At 40.0% G+C, this 15,418-nt stretch overlaps 1 protein-coding gene across 7 annotated transcripts in view; it reads left to right on the top strand.

Annotated features, from left to right (window-relative positions):
* Nucleotides 1-14,982, top strand: part of MAP7 (microtubule associated protein 7) — a 171,618-nt gene extending 156,636 nt beyond the window's left edge. For all 7 annotated transcript variants that reach the window (XM_047734724.1, XM_047734729.1, XM_047734728.1 and 4 more), the window contains 3 exons: nucleotides 2,538-2,643; nucleotides 11,186-11,409; nucleotides 13,456-14,982. In XM_047734724.1, the coding sequence (XP_047590680.1) occupies nucleotides 2,538-2,643; nucleotides 11,186-11,409; nucleotides 13,456-13,466 (341 nt within the window). In that variant the 3' untranslated portion in view covers nucleotides 13,467-14,982. The remainder of the gene's footprint in view (nucleotides 1-2,537; nucleotides 2,644-11,185; nucleotides 11,410-13,455) is intronic.
* The last annotated feature ends 436 nt before the right edge of the window (nucleotides 14,983-15,418 follow it).

The raw sequence follows: 15,418 nt of genomic DNA, 5'->3' as shown, positions 1-15,418 counted from the left end.
ACTGTCTAGAGATGAAGATGTTCATTGATTGGGGGGAAAAAAGTACTCATTGGCTTACAGAAGCTTAGGTGTATGTCCGTAGATTTTCCCCTTATGTAAAACTCTCACACTTCTCGAAGATGTTTTTTCACATTTGTTTATACTCTAATAGTGTGCTTAATATTTTAAATCATGTTATATTACAAATATCCACATGTGTGGATATATGTTTGTATATATCTGTGTGTATATAGATACATGCCTATATAGAGAGATAATAGACACATATAAATATTTATACACACATGATTAGAAGAATTTTCTTTGTGTTATAAAATTAAATTTCATTTGTCATTTATTGTCTGCTAAAGTAGCATGTATTTATATTTGCTCTTAGGCACTCTAAACTTGCACATTTGACAACTCGTATGTATGGCAATTCTCACAAAAAAATTTAAACCTTTTTAACTTTTGACTTCAGAGTAGAGTTAAAATTAGAAATTAGTTGAAATTTCGTTGGAAAGTTGTTGATACCTCTAGGCTTTGGACAGAGATAATATCTTGGTGATTTTAAACCAAATTTGCTTGAAATAAAATTTACCTTAGTGCGTTAGTACCCAAATTCAATTAATATTCATTAAATGGTCTCTCTGTGTCAGGTACCACCTGCATACATTTTCTTCTTTAATTTCCGCTGCAGCCTGTGGGGTAGAAGTGGTTTATCTTGAAGTCAGCAAGCATTTTCGGAGACCTGCCAGTGCCAGGACTTGTTGCAGGCGCTGGGATTCAGTGTGAACAGGCCAGGCTAGGTCCCTTCCCCCCGAGGAATAATTCATTCGAGTGGCAGGCCCAGCTCATACAGCTGGAATCCAACCTTATGATTGTTCTACGATCCCCCATGGTCTTCACGATCGTACGTACAGGTGGTTGGTACGCAGCTCATCACACACTTCCTCTTTCCTCACTTACAGTATCAATGTGACAAGAAAGAACCAAAGATACCTCACTTCCCTTGGCTGTTTTTTTCTTGTAAGACTAAGGATCAAATGAAATGATCTATGTGAAAAAAAATTTTTCTGTAAACTCTAGAGGCTTTCAAAAGTTAATATGTTGGTGTCTTGGGATTTGGTTTTATTTCACAGAGGCTATCTGAGTTTCTCAATGTCGTGATCCCTTCTTAGTGAGCTTTCCATGCTTTTTTCAAGATGCCCTAATTATATTTGCTCAGAGAATAACCCTAATGGTTGCCTGTTAACCCCATTGCATTTTTAATAGGTTGTCTCCACAAGTGTCGTAATTCAATTCACTTTACGCAGGCACGGCCCTCTGTGAGTCAGAATGAACATTTTAGGGTGTAAATTGCACCAGTACGGGGGTTTTTTGAATGTAGTTAGCACAGGGCCAGGTTCCTTGTTTATTTGTTTGTTTTTCCATCTTTCCCCCATCAATTCTTCCAATATTCTTTCTACCTCAGCCTGAGAACCAACAAAACCAAAAGGGAAGGTGCAACTTTTCAGTCATATCTGTGTTTATCAACACTCATAATAAATCTAGTTTGAGTTAATACTGCTAAAAGGAGGCCTGAGGGATTATCTAACAAATATTCCTCTTTTCCCTGTCGCATGTGTGGTTGAGGGCTAAATGGTTTTACTAGTGCTCCAAAGAGAATTCTGGGGCAGACAGACAGCCGAGCTCACAGACCTATCAGAAATCTCCAAGGCTGCCTATTACCAAATTTGTGTAATCACAAAATTGTGAATTTTGGCTCCTTTAATAAAGTTATTAATCACTTCAGTTATCAGACTCTCTGGACCTCTGGCAGCTTTAGTGCATTTGTGCCAGGCTGTGAAATAACACTTCCTTGGAATTATGTTTCAGCTATTTCTTCATGTCGAGCTGAAACCATAAACTGCCACAGATTTCCCTGAAACTCTAATCAGTATGAAGGTTTACAGGACTTTAAGTAACCCTGGCTTAGATTGTGGAGTCTGTCGTCAATATTGTTGGCGTAAGCTGGACTACATCACTGAGCATTGAACGACAAGGTGGCTTGGTAAAGTACAATTCACTGGCCTTCCATTCATGAAATCCCTTTCATTCTAAGTGTGACTAGAAGTAAACTGAGTTTAAAAATTATTTTTTATCACTTAAGGTAGGTCATGGTGATTTGCTCTAAATTCTTCAGAAGATACTCACCACATCAGCCTAATCAGGTCAGCTTACTGCTGTCTTCATCAGTTGCTTTGGTTTCAACATTACATACTTTTTGTCCACAGTCAATTTAGCACAAACAAAAATAGTAACAACACTGATTTCCAGCCTTACACGGTTCTAAATACTTTGCATATGTTAATACATTTAATTCTCCCCGTGGCTTATGAGGTAGGTATTCTTATTCATGAGGAAACTGAGGCACAGAGAGTTTGTGGCCTGCCCAAGGTCACACAGCCGGTAAGCAGCAGAGCCATGTCATAAATCTAGGCATTCTGGGTCCTGAGGTTTAGGGTTGATACTAGAGCCGTAGTAACCATTTGTCCCATCTTCTTTGCTGTGTCCAGTGGTATCTGCACTTCCGTGTATGACAAACTCTCCAGGAAATGGAGAACCAGTGGCCAGCCCACAAGCGGTTACCTCACACCAATCGACGACAGTGACTGTGGAGAGGTGAGTTAAACAACTGGGCCCTTTTTCCTGATATACATGAGAGCAAAGTGCTAACCCCATCAGAACTTCTTAAGCCTGACAGAATTTCAAAGTTTTAACATCAAGATTTATTTTCCTTTGTGTCCATTAATGTTTGGTAGAGCTAGTAATTCTGTAGTCAAAGAAAGGGAAAATGTTTTTTTTTTTGAGTCTTTAAATATGATAGTTAGGTTTTTGTATGCCTATTAAAGAAAATTACAGGGAAGCATTTTATTTGTATATATTTAACATGATCTAGACCATATTCACACCCTTTAATAGCATATTTTCACCATACGTAATATTCTCGTCTGTCACAAGTTTGCTCTACAGTAAAATAATTTGGATGCCAGTATTTCTTATATTGGTAGTGAGGCTTTTTTTTTTTTTTAAAGGTTTTATTTATTTATTTGACAGACAGAGATCACAAGTAGGCAGAGAGGCAGGCAGAGAGAGAGGAGGAAGCAGGCTCCGCGCTGAGCAGAGAGCCCGATGCGGGGCTCGATCCCAGGACCCTGGAATCATGACCCGAGCCGAAGAAGGCAGAGGCTTTAACCCACTGAGCCACCCAGGCGCCCCTTGGTAGTAAGGCTTCTTATTGAAGAAACAAACAGTTGCTAACGACAGTCAAGAAAGAAGTGTGGGCTAAAAAAAGATTGCATTGCCTTTCTCTTCTTTGGTGTTTATATTGACAACATCCTAAGAACACTCTCAAAAATAAAAAAAATCAGATTAATCCTAGCCTGTGCCTAAAATTCCAGGCATAAAAATCTTTAAGAAATATTTGTAATACTGTTAAAAAAAAATTGAGCTATGACTTTTTTTCCAATTTACTTAATTCTTTTATGTTTTCCTGTTTCTAATGCCAGGTGTTTGCTAACATCAGAGAATTAAAGGTCCTCAAATTAACTTTTTTCTTAGTCTAAAAACACACACTGCACAGTGTTTTACAATATTGGCCGCGATGCAAAGATAAGTCCTTCTAAGACGTCCATAAGTCATAAGACATCCATTGATATCTTTCTAGGACAGTAAAATCTTTTATTTTTCCCACTGTAATACCAAAGAAAAGAATTTTCCTGAGAGAGAGCTTATTAATAAGCTTTCAACCATGTTGAATAAATTTATTATCTTCATTAACTAAGATATATATTAACTGATATTTTACGCTTTTAGTTTGATTTTCAAATAAAATATTCATCCCCAACTGCTATAATTTATGATCTTAAATTCACTGACTTAAAAAAAAAAGAGACTTTTATGAAAGAATAAAAAGTATCACAGAGAGAACCCCATTACTATAAGGGCCAGGTTTATTAAACCGCTGATAATTTTATCTGATCAATAACATTAGTTTACATTAGCTGACTTTTTTCAGTGGTAAAATCATCAAGTAGTTAATCATTGTCTGAAACATAATTTTACTCTGTGAAATGAGATGGTAAAGTTCTATTTCTGATCATTGATTTCACCCATTGCTTTTCTCTATTTAACCTGCCTTCAGACCTCAAATCTCTTTTCATAAAGTGTACCATGAGATCACTTGGCTTTTACTTGGCACTGACACAGTATTTGTGTACCCAGTTCAACCTAGTTCATTTGTCATCAGCCCGTGCCACGTAAGCTCTGAAATACGAATGTAAAATGAAGCACTAAATCATGTGGCGAAACTCAGCTTTATGGTAAACTGCCATGTAGGTGATGAAATGTTCTATTGGAGTTTGGTTTTTTGGTTTTGTTTTGTTTTTTTTTTTTTTCAATTTTTATCAGAATGAAAACATAAATTTGTGAAGTTCATCTAGAGAATTGGATCCCATTTTGAGAAACACAATGCATTTCTGAATGATCCTGGCCTCTAGGGATTGTTTAATGCGGTGTTCTGTTTGTTCCCCATGGCACGATACACGGTTTGTGATTATGTAGCCCAAGAACCCCTGCTTCCCTCAATTATTTCTAAATTTATCTTCCTTGAATTTATCCACACCAATCTTAAAACAGCGTATACCTCCACTTAGCATCATCTCTTTAGTAACAAAAATAAGTGTTTTTTTATTTTTCTTATGCCTACTTATTTGCAAAATTTCAAAATTAAAACCTGTGGTTGTAAGAAACTAGGTTTTAGGGGATAAGTCCTTTCTCACAATTTCCATACCTTTTGTAACTTTATAGATTTTATTTCTGTTCTCTTTGTGCTTTCATCTGATAAAGCGAGTAGTCCTCCTATGCTTAGTCTGTCAGTCAGGGTCCAATCAGGAGAGAGAAACCAGGCAAATTAATTTGAACAGGGAAGTTTAACTTCAAGAATAATTAACTATTACTTGGGATGAAAGTAACAACAGATTGCTAGTAAGAAGTGAAGAGAACTCCAGAATACGGTCTAAGGCATGGCCACATCCCTGAGCCATACCCAAGCAAGAGTGCCCTTCCCCAGGCTTCCATCCAGACCCTGTTGGTGAGGGTATGGCTGTGACCCACTGGATGGTGGACAAGTTCTTTTATGGAAGAAACTTGGTGGTGGAACTTACCAGATATCTACCCTCTAGAATGCTTAGGAGAACTGTTCATGAGGAGGTGTCTCAGTTCTGCCACAGGTTGGCCCTGGCAAGGTGCTGGGGCAGCTGCTTCTGCTGCAGGGGCTGGCGCTATGCCAGCCTCACGTGCACCAAGAGCCGGACACTGGGAATACCACGAGGGTGTGCTGCAGGGGCCCGCTGAGCAAGCACAGCCACCACAACAGGAAGCAGAATTTTCCTCACGCCATGTCTCTCCAGCAGCCTTAAAGGACAAACCTCAAAGATTGTGCCAGCTGGCAAAGGACGATTATTTAATTTATTCCAGTTTCAGAGCAAGACTGAAGGTTGAATTTGGAGCTGAGAGGCCAAAAAAAAAAAGAAAAAGGAAAGAAAAGTAAAGAAAAACCCAAACCTGACAGGCTCACCTTACCTTTAAAAAGGCTCCTTCTCCAGCTCTTTGTCATTTTAGTTATATTTTCTGAAGATTCTTCAGCACGAGCATGAGGTTGAGGACGAAGAGCTTTAGAACCAAAAGTCCCAGGCTGGATTCCTAGTATTACTTCAAGAAATTCAGTGACTCTGGGATTAACCTACTTAAGTAAGATTTAGTTTTGTTGTCTGGACCTGAAGAGGTCTTTCCCCAGGGTACCAAACGGTCCAGTGAGATATTGCCTGTGAAGGAGCTCTGAAAACTGTGTTGTACTCTGCAAATGTTAGATGTTATTCCTCTTTGTCCTTCTAAGGTGCAGTGTCCAGAAGACGTAGCATGCTGGTGTAGCTGCAGTATGGTATTATAGGAAAGTGCTTTTACATTGTATCTGATGTCCCATCTTCTCCTGCCCTGCATTTTATTGGCTTCTTCTTTAACCATAAAAACATGAGGAATCACTGTTACCTGGATCCGTTTTCTGGTGACTGGCAGATCTCTCACGTCTGTTGTCCCTGAGAGCTCTTCATCTTCTGAGGATGGTTCCGCTTACAGTGGTTCTCTAAACCCACTGCCTTTCCATCCCTGACATTTTGACAATTTTTGCCCATTATCCTCCAGGACTTGCGTTTCCCAGAATAATCATTATCTGGATACTTAAATTTTTCCTCCTGCTTGTCTTCCAGATTATTATAACCTGCTGTTAGCCCGGACCCCTGAGGCTATCTGCCACTCATACTCTTTCCGCCAGGAGAAGGACCACTACTAACCTTTCATACCCTTCCCTAAGATGGTTTCCTGTTCACATTCCCTTTGCTTCAGCGGGGACTCACAGTTTTACTTCTGGAAGCCTGTGAAAGATTTTTCAAGTGACAAATAAATGGCATCCACGGATGTTCCCTTTACCCCCAGTTTCAAGCCGATCTTGGTACCACTTACCAAGTCGTTTTTTACCTCAGTGTGTTATGGCTAGTGAAACATTCCATAATCCTCGTCATCAGTTCACATGTTTATTAAATACCCTACCACGCCTGCTTACTGGGAGTTGAGTCACGGATTGGAGGTCCCCAGGGTCCCTTCTGAAGACCGTGAGATGGGTGGTCCCCTGTGGAAATCCACCATGGCGAATGCTGTCTGCATGCGGCAGGGTGTTTTCACTAGAAAACACCACTCCAAAGAATGAATACTTTTAGTTCAGAATTGGAGAAGTGATCTTTCCCTAATGCCTCAGCTATGTACTATATTGGTTTGCCTTGCCTTCAGGAAAAATAAATGAGTGCCATAAACTCGGAGACACTCTCCCCCCACCCACCCCTGGGGCGATGTCAGAGCGGGTCCTCCTAGTATTTTCTAGCAGCGAGGAGGAGCAGCAGTTCCTGGTGTAGAGAATCCCTACACCAGTACCACCCTGAACCTGACTTCAGCCCCGAGGGGCCTGAGTGACATGGCTGGCCCCTGTGGTTTCTAGTGTTCTCAGTCTTCCGTGTGCAATGCCTTTTAAAGCCTGAAAGCAAGTCGTCTTGCCCCGCTGACAGTAGATAGACTGAAGAGGGTTGGAGTTACCAAAAGTCTGGCCAGCTTTTATAGGTGCAAAGAAATATATGAGCTTGGCCAAGATGATTTCTTACTCCGGAACCATTTTGGGTTCTTGAGAATGAGTATTTGTAGAGGGAGGAGCCCATAGAATGAAGGAGAGTGTTTATTTGTGGATAAGAAACTTGCTTTGAAACAAGAAACAGAGAACACAGATGAATGTGTGAGTACAAGTGTGTGTGGGGTGTGGAGGAAGGAAGACATTATTTTAAGTTTCTCAGGTCATTCTGATACAGTCTCCCACCCCCAGCAGAAAATCTGTTCTAGAAACTGAAAACTTCTCATGGGCTATTGTCTGCTAATACCCAGAAGACATTTCATGCCTGTTCTTTGCCCCAGGCTAAGATCCTTCACTCTTAAGGGATATGTAGTAATTTTGGGGTATGTTTTTTTTTAATATTTATTTGACACAGAGAGAGAGAGATCATAAGTATGCAGAGAGACAGGCGGTGGCGGGGAGCGGGGGAAACAGGCTCCCTGCTGAGCAGAGATCCCGATGCAGGGCTTGATCCCAGGACCCTGAGATCATGACCTGAGCTGAAGGCAGAGGCCAAACCCACTGAGCCACCCAGGCACCCCGTAATTTTGATTTTTGACCTTGTGGTTTTCCTTCAAACTATAGGAATTTATTATTTTTAGTTTGTCCTGAAGGAAAATAACATTCCCAAGCCCCTACCATTCAAACAGAAAGAGAGGCATCACTTTTAATTTTAAAGTTACTTGTAAAATAAATAATTTTTAAAAATTTTAAATAACAATAAAGGTACTTGCTATACCATGATAATAAATATCAAGAAGGAATTAGGTCCTGGCTATAGCAAGACATATGGACTGTCAGATTCCCACCATGATCCCAGCTCCTTCCCCAGGTAGATTTTATTTTTCATTTTGTTTTTTAAGTAATCTCTACACCCAATGTGGGGCTTGAACTGATGATCCTGAGTTCAAGAGTTGCATGCGCCTCCCACTGAGTCAGCCAGGTGCAACCCTAGGTAGATTTTAGCAAGCAAAAGGCACAGTTTTGAAGATGCTTGCATCCAGCTTCAGCTGCCAGAGTATAGCCAAAGAAAAGGACTTCAAAAGCTGGTGTTCTTACCCTAAGAGGACACACAGATGATATTCCCTAATCCCAGTGACTTCAGTTTCAGTTTTATAGTTTCTGCCGGTCACAGTGTCTTCTGAACATCTAATAATTGGCCATCCAAAGGTATAGCACAATTACTCCTCTAATTGCTAGCAAGAAAGAATGGGTGGAGAGGTCAGGTAGGAGTGGGAGGGGAAAATGAAGTCAGCTGTTGACTCAAGTCTGGGTTGGCATAGCCATTAAAACTTGTTAGCACATGCAAGCCTGGAAGGTGAGGGCAGTTGAGGTGGCCAAAAAACGGGACTTGGAAATGCATTCCTCTTCTTTACCTTTTGCCAAAACTTCTCCTGAAAATCACTTTAGGATGAGAATCAAAACCATTTCCCTGGTTACAGAAAGCCCATCAATGTTTGGAAAGAACCAGGAGGGTGGGGGGCACCTGGGTGGCTCAGTCGGTTAAGCATCTGCCTTCGGCTCAGGTCATGATCCCAGGATTTTGGGGATCCAGCCCCTCATTGGGCTCCCTGCTCAGCGGGAAGTCTGCTGCTGCCTCTACCCTTACCCCCTGCTCGTGATCTCTCTCTCTCATGCTCTCTCTCAAATAAATAAATCTTTAAAGGAAAAAAAAAAAAAAAGACCCAAGAGGATGGGTTTGGTGACTGGTCCAAGCACCTAGAGCAGCGGGTGGGTATTGGGCAAGCCGTGGGTGTCGGGCGTGCACACGCACGCCTTCTGAATCACTACTGTGATGCCAAGCCTTCTTGGTGAAATAGCAGAAAACCGCCATCATGCTCTGAGTTTGTATACTGTTTTTATGTTATTTTTCACAGACTTTTACAAATAATACTTTCAATGTACCCTGCAGTACCTTGTGAAGCATTTAGGACAGATATTTTTTGTCCCTAGAAGAAAAGGTCTATAATTTTATGTATTTATTTGACAGAGAATGAGAGGGAGAGAGAGAGCACAAGCAGGCAGAGCAGCAGGAGGAGGGAGAGGAGAAGCAGGCTCCCCACTGAGCAGAAAGCCCGAAGTAGGGTTTGATCCCAGGACCCTGGGATCATGACCTAAGCTAAAGGCAGACGCTTAACCAGCCGAGCCACCCAGGCACCCAAGAAAAGTTTTTGGCTTTGTTGTTGTTGTTGTTGTTTATTGTTGTTTTTAAGATTTTATTTATTTATTTGACAGATCACAAGTAGGCAGAGAGGCAGGCAGAAAGAGGGAACCAGGCTTCCCACTGAGCAGAGAGCCTGACGCAGGGGGCTCAATCCCAGGACTCTGAGACCATGACCTGAGCCAAAGGCAGAGGCTTAATCCACTGAGCCACCCAGGCACCCCAAAAAGTTTTAATTAACAAAAATATACCAAAATATCTAAATCAGAAGTGCTTTAGAATGTGTTCCGAAAATCATTATTTCTTGTGAATTAGGTAAACTATTTCCTCAACAGGGTAAAAAAGCAGATTCCTCAAAATAAACAAAAAGCAATGGAAAAACTGGATGCATATTAGCTTTATGTTACCATTTGGGAAGGAGACAGAAAAAGATGAATTGAGTTGCTAAAGTTCAAGCAGTTGGCATTGTACTACAGACCTGATTTTCTATCTCTAGCCTCTTTCCATAGACCTTCCTATAGTTAAACATTCCTATAGTTAAACATGAGAATGAAATAAAATCTTTAAAAAAAAAATGGGGGGGTGCACCTGGGTGGCTCAGTGGGTTAAGCCTCTGCCTTCAGCTCAGGTCATGATCTCAGGATACTGGGATCGAGCCCCACATCAGGCTCTTTGCTCAGCAGGGAGCCTGCTTCCTCCTCCCTCTCAGCCTGCCTCTCTGCCTACTTGTGATCTCTGTCAAATAAATAAATAAAATCTTTAAAAACAAAACAAAACATGAGTATGTATTAGAAGTTAAGACCTTCACAATTTTTGTTTCATATGGTTAGTCTTTTCCATTTGGAAAATTTAACTCTAGAAATTTTGTCAAATAGGGGTTTTTTTTTTTTTTTTTGATACATGAGCTGAGCACTGAACAAAATACGAAGCTTGTAAATATATGCTTATTGCAGCATTCCAATAAGGTGAACAATCTAGCATCCATTTGTACAGGCATTGTTTCTGCTGCCTTGTAAAGCAGAATAATGAACATATATAAGGCTTTCAAATTGGTTATGGAGCTTCTAAAGAGAGGAAAAAACCTAAGAGGAACTGTAGGTAGAAAATTAAGGATTTGGTGGCCAATTAAATGTACCTCAAAAATAAATCCAAGATATTGAGCATGAATTAATGAAGAAGTAAGGTGGGGTCAGAGGCAGATTTAAGGGGTAAAGATAAGGTTGGTCTTAAACAATATACCTGTAAAAAATTTGCATGTAATTTAAGAATCCAGAGGTACCCAGGAAGGGCTAGCATCCGAATAGCCAGGTATGTACAAATGGCATAATGAGCAGAACACAGGACCAGAGCTCGGAAGATCATACATTCAGTTTGAACTATATGTGTCAGTCACTCTATGACTCTACAGATTATCCCCCATTCCCCTGAATTTCAATCCCCTCATCTTTGAAGTAAAGGACCTGATATGGGCTACTGGTTATCAAACAAAAGGTGTGTGAAAATACCTGTGGTACAGATTGTTATGTGTGTGTTGACAACGATGATCTATTCTGATAAATGGTTCCATTTGGTAAATTTTTTACAACAAAAACGGGTTTTTAAAAATAAGAGAGTAAAATTGCAAATATGTCAAAATTCACCATTTTTGTGAATGATGTGGTCCATCAGTGTTAACATTTGATTCTAAAATTCTAAAATGATTTATTACAAAACAGTTTCCAGTTGTTTTAAAAATGTTTTTTTTCCAGCTTTAATGCTAACTCCTTTCAATTTTGACTTTTCAATTTCCCTAGTACACCCAATTTGGAAAAACAGCCAAGTGAAAATGGAGTATCTGTTCAGAATGAAAATTTTGAGGAAATTATAAACTTACCCATTGGATCTAAACCATCCAGATTAGATGTCACCAACAGTGAGAGCCCAGAAATTCCTTTGAATCCAATTCTGGCCTTTGATGATGAAGGGACACTTGGGCCCCTGCCTCAGGTAGACGGTGTTCAAACACAACAGACAGCAGGTAAGCTTGCCTCGAGCTCCCTTCAGTAGCCTTCACAAATATGTGACACCACCTAAGGGAACAAACCTTGTTCAGTGTGACTAGGGCAGCTTTGTTCTTCTAGGGACCACATGGAAAAGATTGTGTAAGGATCATAGAATTTGAATTTTGAATTGCATTGGGCAAATTCTGAGGCCCGTCCTGTTCCCCCAACTGGGTGTACAAATCTAGTCGGCATCACCTGCTGGGTGTCCATCACCTTCTCTTCACAGAGCAGTCCTCACTGCTCAGAAACACTCACTGTCAGAACAGGCTTCCTATAAACACAAGCACTTAATGCCTCACCATAATGCAGGGACCTCAGGCCCAGTTCTGCCCCCTGGTGTTTGTTCCATCTTTCCAGCTCTTCAGATGTATGAAGACTGCCATCACATTCTCCCATTTTTCTCTTGTCCTGGTTTTTTAGCAGCTTAGATGATACGCCATTGACCTTTTTAAACGTAATAAGTTGGAATTAGATCATGGGACCCATATTCAGAACTACAAGCATATGAACCCAGTGGTGGTCTGTCCTCCGTGGAGTGACTGCTGTTGTTGAAACGACCAGCGACTCTCTGGGACTCATCCTTGACCTGAAGTCTTTGTGCAAAAAGAACAATAGCTTTGTGTGACGCAGAGAAATAAGGAGCAACATCGAAAGTTACCAACTCAAGGGTCACTAGCAGCTCAACAGCACAATCTCATCAGTCTCCGACATGAGTGGAAAAATTTCAGCTCTGGCTCTTCTCAAACCTCTTTGAGTTCTGTCAAGTTTCTCTTCTCAGCAGTCGCTTTCATGTATCAAGCAGCATCCCTTTATAGTATTATGGACAGAGCTGGCCAAATTCAGCATGTTTAATGGAGTCAGTGCAGAATTATCGGTGGTCAAGTTGTTTTGTGTTTCAGATTTCTGTCTGTGAACTTGTTAGTCCTCTTCCCCACTTTAACTGGCTGGAAAAGCCAGTGTTGGAGCACCTGTCCAAATGAAGCTAGCCTTTTTTCCTTCTCTAATAGACTGACCTTGGGAGTCTAACGTCACTTTACGGTGCCCTTCTCTAGACTGTAAAAGGAAGTTATACATCCCGGCCCAGGTCTGCCATCCTCATTCTTAAGACTCCAGGAATAATCTGCTGGCATGTATGTTAGTGGAAACACTCCCTCCTTGTCGTGTCGCAGATTGACAGAGAGGAGAGCAACACCCAGATGACCTTTGGCGTCACGTACTAGGCCTCACCTTTTGATTTATCTGTCATCCCATTCTCACTGTTTCTGCCCTTCTGTAACTTCTGTAGGAACAGAATCAAGTGTCTGTGATCTTAAGTGCTGTAAGGGTTCTTTTGGGGTCATGATTGTTTTTCGATAAACGTTGATTCAGCCATATGTTTGGAGCCTAAAGCATCAGGTGCTGAGGGTAAAAGACCAATGAACATCAGTCTCCAACATCAAAGGAGAGTACAAGTGATGTATGTCCTTTAGAAAAGTGAATGATACAGCCTAAGCTGAAGGTAAAGAAAAGAACACATGTTTTCCTGCCAGTGGTAGAATTCACTAAAATACAAGATTCTGATGAGATCTTATATAAGATTCTCATGAGTTCTTATATAAGACAATGTATAAAAAAGCATGGTACAGTTTTAGAAATGTAAAATATTATATGATCTCCCTGATATGAGGGAGAAGAAATGCAACATGGGGGGTTAAGGGGGTAGGAGAAGAATAAATGTAACAAGATGGGATTGGGAGGGAGACAAACCATAAGTGACTCTTAATCTCACAAAACAAACTGAGGGTTGATGGGGGGAGGGGGGTTGGGAGAGGGGGGGTGGGGTTATGGATATTGGGGAGGGTATGTGCTATGGTGAATGCTGTGAAGTGTGTAAATCTGGCGATTCACAGACCTGTACCCCTGGGGATAAAAATATATGTTTATAAAAAAAAAAAAAAGAAATGTAAAATATTACCATAGTATTCTTGTCATAAACTTTTAGGTAAATAGTAATCTGTTCTTTTTTGTGTCTCCTAATATAGAAGTTATATGAGCATCTCTTCGGAAGAACCAAAGCAGAAATTTAAAAAGAATTTCTACAATTAAAGGAATTCCTTCCATGCTATAAAGGAGCAACCCCTCCTCCAGTTTTCTAAAGATTTCTTGACCATCATTTTGAAAAGACTTTATTAAACCAGCTAAAGACAACAGACTGGATAGCTTTTCTAATAATTTTCGCCAATAGAGGAAAAAAATGTTCCTTATTCTTCAGTACTTTAAAACGGCTTTTCCAGTGTGCTCCTTCTTAGCAAATCATATTTTTCTGCATTCTCTAAAGGATGAGAGCATTTGGCTATTAAAAAAAAAATCGGGCTGAACAGGCATGATTTTTCACATAAATATTTTGGTCTTTAAAAGCTAACATAAAATTGGCACAAAAAATTTACCTTTTACAATATAATACTTGAAAAGTAAGGTACCTCTTTGCTCTACAAGTAGAGTGAACAGGAGAGGTGTTTAAATTAAGCCTGTTTAAATATTACTGCAGAGAGTTCTATTTGTAGAAGCAAACTATAGGCAGGTTACCAGGTTCTTGTAAATGCAATTTGTACATGGACATTCTGCAAACCCAGCTGTCACATTCTTGCATCTCTTTTTGCAAAAGCATACTAAACAGTTTTAAAATGTGAAAAAGAAATTATTTTTTCAGAGCAAGAATATAGACTGTCCTCTTAAATAATGTATTTATAAAGTTTTTCCAGATAAACTAATCAAATAAATTAGAACCACGTGACAACATTGAAAACTTTGATTTATTAGATGCATTCCTTATGTTACCATGAGAGAATGTTCGTGATGATTCAGGGCTATTTCTGATGTCTGTACATTGCTGCTGTCCCCAGTGATGGTGGGACTTACCTTTGCCTTACCTGATCACTAATTATGGGGGGGGGGGGCTGGAAGGGGAGTAAAGATTTACTATTTCTTTAAACAAAAAAAGAATTTGGTTTTGCTCGTTTAAGAGCAAAGAAAACCTGATGGGATGTTGACTATGTTTGGCACACAGAGCACTGTGCAGGTTACCTTCACAAACATCCTCCTCCTGCATGGCTCCCATCAGCTCTGACTTTTCACTCTTCACTTTTGCTGCTGAGCTTAGCCGTGCAAGCTCGCACTTTCATCTACTAGCATAATTCAGTTTTATTTTACCATTTCAGAAGCTACTACTAACTAAATGTTGAAGGAGAGGGGACTCGGAAGGAACGCTTTTGTGTGTGTGTGTGTGTGGAGTGTTTGGAAAGGTAAATGTCTAGCAGTGTAATATGTTGGCTTTATTAAAAGAGGGATTGGGTAATCTATATTGAATGAGAAACTATTCATTTATTAAAATCCAGGCTATAGTAACAGCTGTAATTTGTGAAAACATTAATTTGGGGGTTTTCCCTATTCTCAGTTGTCCATGTACGTATGTGTAGTCCTATTAAAAAAAAAAAAATCTGTTCAACAAAGTTGTTTTATTTGTTTAAGTTGACCTAGCACAAAACACCAAATAAAATGTGTTTGACATAGTTTTACTTTTAGGTTTCTCATATGTTACAACTTTACTTGGATTGAGTCTTGAGTTTTCAAATTGCCCTTCATTCAATCGCCATGACATTTCCCCAGCTTCCTTTGAATGGGAATACAGAAAGGTTTATTTAAAATTTAGAACAATAATTCTATTTTGGCTAGGTTTTCCTGGTTTTGTTTATATTTTTAAATTTGAGCCATCATTAACAAAGCCTTCTAAGTAATCAAGTTTTAATTAAAAGTGACATAAAATTAACTATTTTTTTAAGATTTTATTTATTCGAGAGAGCTAGAAAGAACATGAGCAGGAAGTGGGGCAGAAGGAGAGGGAGAAGCAGGCTCCCCAGGACCCTGGGATCATGACCTGAGCCAAAGGCAGATGCTTAACCAACTGAGCCACACAGGTGCCTGTAAAATCAACTATATTTTAAAAAC

This window comes from Lutra lutra, chromosome 6, assembly GCF_902655055.1.
Source record: "Lutra lutra chromosome 6, mLutLut1.2, whole genome shotgun sequence".
Lineage (NCBI taxonomy): Eukaryota > Metazoa > Chordata > Mammalia > Carnivora > Mustelidae > Lutra > Lutra lutra.
Note: the sequence above shows the minus strand (reverse complement) of the source record. Positions and strands in the feature narration are given on the sequence as shown.